Consider the following 8,699-nt stretch of genomic DNA (forward strand, 5'->3'; position numbering starts at 1 on the left):
CAGCAGGGATAACATTGTGCTTTGTCAACAGCACTCCTTAGACCTCTAACCAAAATATAATAAAAAGGAGTTTCTGTGTATCTGTGTGTGTTTCTGTGTGTGTTTCTATGTGTGTGTGAGAGATTATGTTATTATCGGTGTCCTCTCAGTCTGTAGGTGTGAATATCAGTGTGAACTCTTCAGGGAGGTAACACAGGGTCCATTTCCTCAAAGCTCTTGTCTGTCATGTACTTCAGGGAGATAGTGCATCTCTTCAGGTCTCAGGCAAGGTTAATCCTCATGCGAGCGTGGTTCACCAAACCACCTCTGTTACTTAGTGGTCTTTTAAAATGACATTGACATCATCCTCAACTCCTCCCATCTCAAACTCCATATTCCCAGAATGTTCCCTCACCCTCTCCTGTCATCAACCGCCCAAACTCAGCATCCTTTGTTCTACATGCAGGTTAGCAGTAACACACACATACTTCTGAGTACATGTTTAGCCGGCTTATGTAGACATTTAACCTCTGGATGGCTGCCCAGAGTAGAGCAGTATGCGCAGGAAATGAAATTCAATGGAAATGGTATGTGACTGATTGTTACACATTGTTGTACATTGCCCAGTGGTGATTTTGAAAGACCACACACACACACACGCACACACACACACTTTGACACACACATACACGCTCACAATTTGATTGCACAGGTCTGGGTATTTCAACCTGAGGAGTTAGTTTAACCAACACAAGCAACCAGTTCTCTCTCAATTCTGACTGATGCCATCAGACAAAAATGTACAACAATAAGCCATATACCATTTGCACTGCATTACATTTCCTGTGCAGGCTGCTCTGTTCTGGGCAGTCTTGCAGAGGTTAAATGCCTACATATGCCGGCTAAACATGTATGCAGAAGTATGTGTGTGTTTCTGCTAACCGGCATATAGATCAAAGGAAGCTGAGTTTTGTTACCCACTTCTGTGCTCTTCTCCCTGCTCATATCATTTCTCCTCTTGGAGATAATTAAGAGAGCATACTTAGCCCAGTGAGGGCTGTGATTGGCTCTTCGTCAGCGTGTAAGCACTGTAGCTGTATAAAACCCCAACTGTGGGAGGAGGCTTCACTAAGACAGAGCGTACTGCTGACTTACTGAGAGGACTACCAGTCATAATATTACAACCTTTTCCTCTGCGCTCAAAACCACTGCAAATCATTCTCCTTGATTTTGATTTAGCAAAGAGGCAACATGTGTAAGGGATTAGCAACACTGCCTGCAACCTGTATGAAAAGGTAAGATGGCTATTTTAGTTGTTTGAGGTTGTTATTATGTTGTTTTAGATCACTAGTAACAGACATGTAATACATGTGAAATCCTAACAAATAAATGATGTAATATCTGTACTGTAATCTGAGATTTTCAGACAGTATTGTATGTTGAATACAAGCCTTGCGTGTCAGGCATCTTGGTTCTGCTATAATAATAGGACACACGTCTGTGTCTTAATTTGATATTTATACATTATGTAGCCTAACACTACCCACTCTACTTCTCCTCCCTTAGTGCCAAAGACATCAAGCACAAGATTGAATTTCTGCTCCATAAGCCTGAGTTTCCACCAGACAAGGAACAGATAAAAGAGAAGACCAACATTGCCAAGAGGTGAGTGTACAGGAGAATAATCAATCAATCAATCAATCAAATGTATTTATAATGCCCTTTTTACATCAGCTGATGTCACAAAGTGCTATACAGAAACCCAGCCTAAAACCCCAAACAACAAGCAATGCAGATGTAGAAGCACGGTGGCTAGGAAAAAGTCCCTAGAAAGGCCAAAACCTAGGAAGAAACCTAGAGAGGAACCAGGCTATGAGGGGTGGCCAGTCCTCTTCTGGCTGTACCGGGTGGAGATTATAACAGAACATGGCCAAGATGTTCAAACGTTCATAGATGACCAGCAGGGTCAGATAATAATAATAATCACAGTGGATACTGTGAATACTGAAACCTTTTAACCTTGAATGTGTTGATTGATATATCATTTATTTATAGGACATTAAGACAAGGGAGACCTGTTGTATGAGAGCAGCAAACAAGCACTTGATTCTAATCATCATACATAATATTGAACAACATACCAGATGTCATTTATAAAACAGCATTCAGATTCTATTAAATTAATTTATCACACCATGGGGAATGATACTCTCAAGGCAATAACCAGTGTGCACGTAGGTATAGAACTATAATGCAGGTTGATTTGCTGTGTTGGAGTCCTCCCCCTAGGGAACATCTGCTGTTCCTAAACTAGTTAGCTTAGACAATATCCAGCCTGACCTTTCCTTTCATTAGGACTAATCTAATTAGTGTGCTTGAAGTGAAAACAAATAAATATAACCCCTTAACTATCTCCACAATTTACAGTAATGCAGTGGTGTAAAGTATTTAAGTAAAAATAGTTTATTATTTAGTATTACTTTAAGGTGTTTTGGGGGGTTTCTGTACTTTACTTTACAATTATATATTTTTATTTTATATAAAAAAAAATATATATATATATATATATATATATATATATTTTTTTTTTAATATTTTCTTACTTTTACTTCACTACATTCCTAAATAAAATAATGTACTTTTTACTCCATACATTTTCCCTTACACCCAAAAGTACTCGTTACATGATGAATTCTCCAATTCATGCACTTATCAAGATAACACGTGGTCATCCCTACTGGCTCTGATCTGGCAGACTCACTAAATACAAATGCATCGTTAGTCAATTTTAATAACAAGAAAATGTTGCCATCTGCTTTGCTTAATATAAGGAATTTGAAACGATTTATAGTTTTACTTTTATTTTTAATACTTAAGTATATTTGAGCAATTCAATTTACTTTTGATACTTTTTTTTTTTTTTTTTTCACCTTTATTTAACCAGGTAGGCTAGTTGAGAACAAGTTCTCATTTGCAACTGCGACCTGGCCAAGATAAAGCATAGCAGTGTGAACAGACAACACAGAGTTACACATGGAGTAAACAATAAACAAGTCAATAACATGGTAGAAAAAAAAGAGAATCTATATACAATGTGTGCAAAAGGCATGAGGTAGGCAATAAATCGAATAATTACAATTTAGCAGATTAACACTGGAGTGATAAATCATCAGATGATCATGTGCAAGAAGAGATACTGGTGTGCAAAAGAGCAGAAAAGTAAATAAATAAAAGCAGTTAAGTATATTTAGAACCAAATACTTTTAGACTTTTACTCAAGTAATATTTTACTGGGTGACTTTCACTTTTACTTTAGTAACTTTCTATTAAGGTATCTATACATTTACTCAAGTATGACAATTGGGTACTTTTTCCACCACTGCAGTAATGTTGATAAACTTTGATAATCTGATTGCAGCTAGTGTGAAATAATGTACTTACGGTCAAAAACTGTAAATTGTACTTTTAATACTTAATTGACATGTTTTAGTATGCTTGGTTACTCATTAACTCAAAGAGGTGTATATGGTATGGTTGATGCTCATGGAAAACACAGTAGTGTCCTGTTGTAAAGAGCATTATGTAAGATGATAGATATGACATCTGCTTGTATCATTAAAATATAGGCTGTTAGCAATTTGCAGGTCAAGAACTGTGGGATATCAACACACAACGGATGTACTGAAATCCGACCTGGGTTCAAATACATGTTTATTTGAATATGTGTTTTTAAATAATTATTTTCTGTGTATTTGATTCTTTTCAATAATGTGGCCCGAATCAACTAATTATATTATTTCCTCTAAATAGGCCACTTTCAAATACTTATTTCAAATACCTGGGTCAAATGCATGGGAGTTTGTATTTTAGTATTTTAAAATAAATATAATATATAGAGTTTTACAACAAAACCCATTCATTATATATATATATATTTTTTTTCCCTCCCCAATTTCGTGATTTCCAATTGGTAGTTACAGTCTTGTCCCATCAACTCCCGTATGGACTTAGGAGAGGCGAAGGTCGAGAGCCGTGCGTTCTCCGAAACCCGACCCCGCCAAGCCGCACTGCTTCTTGACACAATGCTCACTTAACCCGGAAGCCAGCCGCACCAATGTGTCGGACGAAACACCGTATACCTGGCGACCGTGTCAGCATCCGCCACAGGAATTGCTAGAGCACGATGGGACAACCCGGCTGGCAAAACCCTCCCCTAATCCAGATGACGCTGGGCCAATTGTGCGACGCCTCATGGGTCTCCTGGTCACGGCCGGCTGCGACACAGCCTGGGATTGAACCAGGATCTGTAGTGACGCAGCTAGCACTGCAATGCCTTAGATCGCTGCGCCACTCGGGAGGCCCAAAATATTGAAAATATTATTGTTAATCCCAATATACTGATTATGCTCTTTCTCTGGTTTTAGAGTTTCACCTGCTGATGTGGAAAAATGGAAACTGTCCTTCAACAACCTGATGAATAGTGAAGGTGAGTTTGTCACAAATCAAAGGAGACATCTTATGGACATACATTTACATTTTAGTAATGTAGCAGACACTTTTATCCAGAGCGACATACAGAAGGAATTAAGGTTAAGTGCTCAAAGGTACATTGACATATATTTCACCTTGTCAGTTGGGGAATTCGAACCAGTGACCTTTTGGGTACTGGCCCAATGTTCTTAACCACTAGACTACCTGCCGCCCTACTAATGCAGAATCCGGGAGTCATTCTTGCTCAAATGCGCTCAAATGTGAAAACACCTTCGATAATGGGATGGTGGTTTTATGAATTAAGAAGTTGTAAAAAAACATTTGAAAGAAGCTCTCTCCTGCCCCTTGTGTAGAACTCCTAAATCTTTGTCAAAACTCTGCCACTACCAAGCCACAACACTAGTGTTACACCACAATACAGGACTACATGTTTACAAACACTCTAACTTGAGGGACATTCATATCTCTCTCTCCCTTGTCTCTCTGCCCCCTGTCTCTCTGTTTAAGAGACTATCATGACGCCTGTGTGGGCTGTAGGGTACTTGGCTGTGGGTTGTTGGGGACTTTACATGGCTGTGTTCTCATGCTCTGGTCATGTGCTACGTGTCTGAAGGCAATGCTGGGTGGCCCCTGAGGGCCTGCTGCTCTACACTCTCCCTGTAATAGTGTGTGTGTGTGTGTGTGTGTGTGTGTGTGTGTGTGTGTGTGTGTGTGTGTGTGTGTGTGTGTGTGTGTGTGTGTGTGTGTGTGTGTGTGTGTGTGTGTGTGTGTGTGTGTGTGTGTGTGTGTGTGTGTGTGAGCTAGCTGATGGTCCCTGTGGTGTCAGGCTTTCCGTGGGGACACGGAGTAGGAGCAACGGCCTCCTGAGAACCATCCTGGCCTTGACCTCCAACATTCCATAGCTTCCTCCATGACTCCCTTCAGAGGGATGCTCTCTGTTTCTCTCTTTAGGAGCATTTCATTAGGAGCATAATAGTGTGTAGCTTCATATAAATCGTAAAACCCAGCACCTGACTAATCTTTCCTCTTTCTCTCTCTCTCTTTGTCTGTCTATCAGCTGGCCGTACGGTGTTCACTACCTTCCTGAAGGCAGAGTTCAGCCAGGAGAACATGGAGTTCTGGAAAGCTTGTGAGAAATACAAAATGTCAGCCCCAAAAAATATGGCAGGTAAAGCCAAACAGATCTATGACCAGTACGTCGCGGCAGACGCTCTTAACGAGGTAAAATGGAAATAAAAATTGGCTTAAACTTTCCCTTGGTAATCTCTGCTATCCCGACATGGTTTCATTCAAAGGCAGTATTCTGTGTTACACAGACCTGTTGGAGTCATAATACACTTATGAGTAATGACCTGGCTCTTTCCATACATCAGTTTTCTCTATTAATATGAAAGCTTTTGATATTCCTGCATGAGTGCCTTTGACATGGATTCTGAAAACACTTCATACATCCTGTTGATGTATCTTCTTCTTCCTCTTTAATGATTCCTCCCTTTCTAAAAGCACCTGTGGTGGTTCCTTTATGATTGCCATTTTGGATTTTTATAGCGCTTTTTATGGCACCTTTTGTTGATACAGTATCCATGTTGTATTTCATTACTTATATATCTCATTTTCCCTCTCCCTCTCAGGTGAACTTGGACTCAGCAACGCGAGAGGAGACCAGACAGAACCTGTCGAATGCCGGCCCATTCTGTTTCGACAATGCCCAGCAGAAAATCTTCACTTTGATGGAGAAAGACTCATACAGAAGGTTCCTCTATTCCAAACTGATCCAGGATCTGTCCCCGTTGCCCACCACCACCCAACTCAGTGCTCTGGAGAAAAGGGGAGGGATGAGAGGCTGTTCTGAGAACGGTGGTGCATAGACAGAGATGGAGAGAGAGAAACATTGACAATTAAAGCACTCTGTCATAATCTGTGAGGGAAAGAGTAGGTAGTCTTGAAGAGAAAACATTGTTATGAGTGGGTGGATTTAGATTTTTTCTGTCCGTTGTTCAAGATAACTATTTGAACACGTATCACAAATTGCTTATCTTTCAGACTAGGGTATGCTTGGAGAGGGAGAGAAGAAAACGATCAGAGATGTGATTTTCAGGACGAAATATCATCCTCTTTCTCCTGATTTTCATTGTTTTGTATTCCATTTAATATCTTCCTGAGCTCTAACAAGAGTCAAATGATTCAAACAGGCATTTAGGTATTTCACTCTGGTCAGCTCCCTGTATCCCCTCTGTCTGGCTTTCATCAAGGGTTCAACGCTAAGTCATGCATGTATGCCAATAATGCTTTCCGACTTGAAAATGCTCTTCCTCAAACTGAGTGTTAAATTAGATAATAGTTTATGAATGGAGATAACTATGTCTGGATTGGTGTTAAAAGCTCCTTTCACCTGACTGATGTTTTTGTTTTTCTATCATTACTTTACCTTAGGCTAGTTTGTGCACTGCTGAGGTGTAGCTCACTTGCCCTCTGTTAACCTGCCGATGAAGTCATGACCAGGTGATGTTTTGTTTCACAACACAGGGAAAAACAATGAGGAACTACCTCTCTATCCATCCCTATCCCACTTTCTGGGTGACCTGAACATTGACTGGTTAGCAACTAGCTGTCTTCTCAAGAGGAAGCTTGTGACTGTGCCTGTAATATGACTCAAGTTGTCACTAAACCAACTAGAGTGCAAACTAATAGTGTTTGATCTGTGACATCCACTTGTATTGATCATATCTTCACTAATGCTGCAGAGCTTTGCTCCAAGGCAATATTAGTTTCCATTGGCTGTAGTGACCATAACATTGTGGCAATAACAAGGAAAGCCAAAGTGCCAAAGGTTGGCCTAAAGTAATTTATTAATTATTCATTCCAATTGTTGACAAGCATGCATGCACCAGTTAAGAAACAAACTGTGAGAACTGTTAGAGCCCGATGGATTGATGATGAATTGAAAAATTGTTATGGTTCAAATAAATAATGCAAAAGAGTTGGCAAACAAGTCAGGCTTGATTGGTTGACATACTGTAAACTTAACAAAAAGAAGAAGAAATTATATTACCAAAAAAAGATAAATTACATAAAACACAATGGAAAAATACTTTGGAGAACCTTAAATTATGTTGTGGGTAGAAAACCTCTCGATATTGCCAGTCATTTCAATTACTATTTCACTAGTAAAGTGGAAAAACTCTTAAGTGAAATGACAACAATTAACAGTGAAACATCATATTTTTGTATGAAAGATCTAATAATGAAAGAGAAGGATTGCTGTTTTGAATGGTCAATTTAGTGTGGGAGAGGTGGAAAAACTATGGTTATCAATCAGTAATCAAAAAACCACTGGGTATAGACAACCTTGATGGGAAACTATTGAGAATGGTAGCAGACTGTATTGCCACTCCTATTTGCTACAGTGTCTTCAGAAAATATTCACACCCTTTGACATTTTCCACATTTTGTGGTATTATAGACTGAATTTTAAATGGATAACATTTAGATTTTTGTCAGTGACCTACACACAATACACCATAATGTCAAAGTGGAATTATGCTTTTCAACAAAAAAATCAAATTAATTCAAAATAAAAAGCTGAAATGTCTTGAGTCAATAAGTATTCAACCCCTTTGTTAATGCAAGCCTAAATAAGTTCAGGAGTAAAAATGTGCTTAACAAGTCATATAATAAGTTGCATGGACTCACTCTGTGTGCAATAATAGTTTTTAACATGATTTTGTTAAGACTACCTCATCTCTTTACCCCACACAATTATCTGTAAGGTCCCTCAGTCGAGCAGTGAATTTTATACACAGATTCAACCACAAAGACCAGGGAGTTTGTCCAATGCCTCACAAAGAAAGGCTCCTATGGTAAAAAAAAACAGACATTAAATATCCGTTTGAGCAGGGTGAAGTTATGAATTACACTTTGGATGCTTTATCAATACACCCAGTCACTACAAAGATACAGGCGTCCTTCCTAACTCAATTGCCGGATAGGAAGGAAACCGCACAGCGATTTCACCATGAGGCCAATGGTGACTTTAAAACAGTTACAGAGTTGAATGGCAGTGATAGAAGAAACTGAGGATGGATCAATAACATGTAGTTACTACACAATATTAACTTAATTGACAGAGGGAAAATAAGGAAGCCTTTACAGAATAAAACATATTCCAAAACATGCATCTTGTTTTCAACAAGGCACTACAGTAAAACTGCAAAAATATGGCAAAGCAA

The 8,699-nt window shown here is 39.1% G+C and overlaps 1 protein-coding gene across 1 annotated transcript; it reads left to right on the forward strand.

Moving 5' to 3' along the window:
* The first annotated feature begins 1,106 nt into the window (after nucleotides 1-1,106).
* Nucleotides 1,107-7,459, forward strand: LOC139578590 (regulator of G-protein signaling 4-like). The gene is made up of 5 exons (XM_071406413.1): nucleotides 1,107-1,274; nucleotides 1,546-1,644; nucleotides 4,404-4,465; nucleotides 5,528-5,691; nucleotides 6,102-7,459. The coding sequence occupies exons 1-5, from the start codon at nucleotides 1,231-1,233 to the stop codon at nucleotides 6,336-6,338; spliced, it is 606 nt and encodes a 201-aa protein (XP_071262514.1). The 5' UTR covers nucleotides 1,107-1,230; the 3' UTR covers nucleotides 6,339-7,459.
* Nucleotides 7,460-8,699: the final 1,240 nt, after the last annotated feature.

This window comes from Salvelinus alpinus, chromosome 6 (assembly GCF_045679555.1).
Source record: "Salvelinus alpinus chromosome 6, SLU_Salpinus.1, whole genome shotgun sequence".
NCBI classification, from domain to species: Eukaryota; Metazoa; Chordata; class Actinopteri; order Salmoniformes; family Salmonidae; genus Salvelinus; species Salvelinus alpinus.

Bases quoted from the DNA above. Each gene is read 5' to 3' on its own strand.
- LOC139578590 (XM_071406413.1), top strand. From the start codon at position 1,231: ATGTGTAAGGGATTAGCAACACTGCCTGCAACCTGTATGAAAAG. The intron at 4,466-5,527 runs GTGAGTTTGTCA...TCTGTCTATCAG, and splicing joins CAACCTGATGAATAGTGAAG to CTGGCCGTACGGTGTTCACT. The intron at 5,692-6,101 runs GTAAAATGGAAA...TCTCCCTCTCAG, and splicing joins CGGCAGACGCTCTTAACGAG to GTGAACTTGGACTCAGCAAC.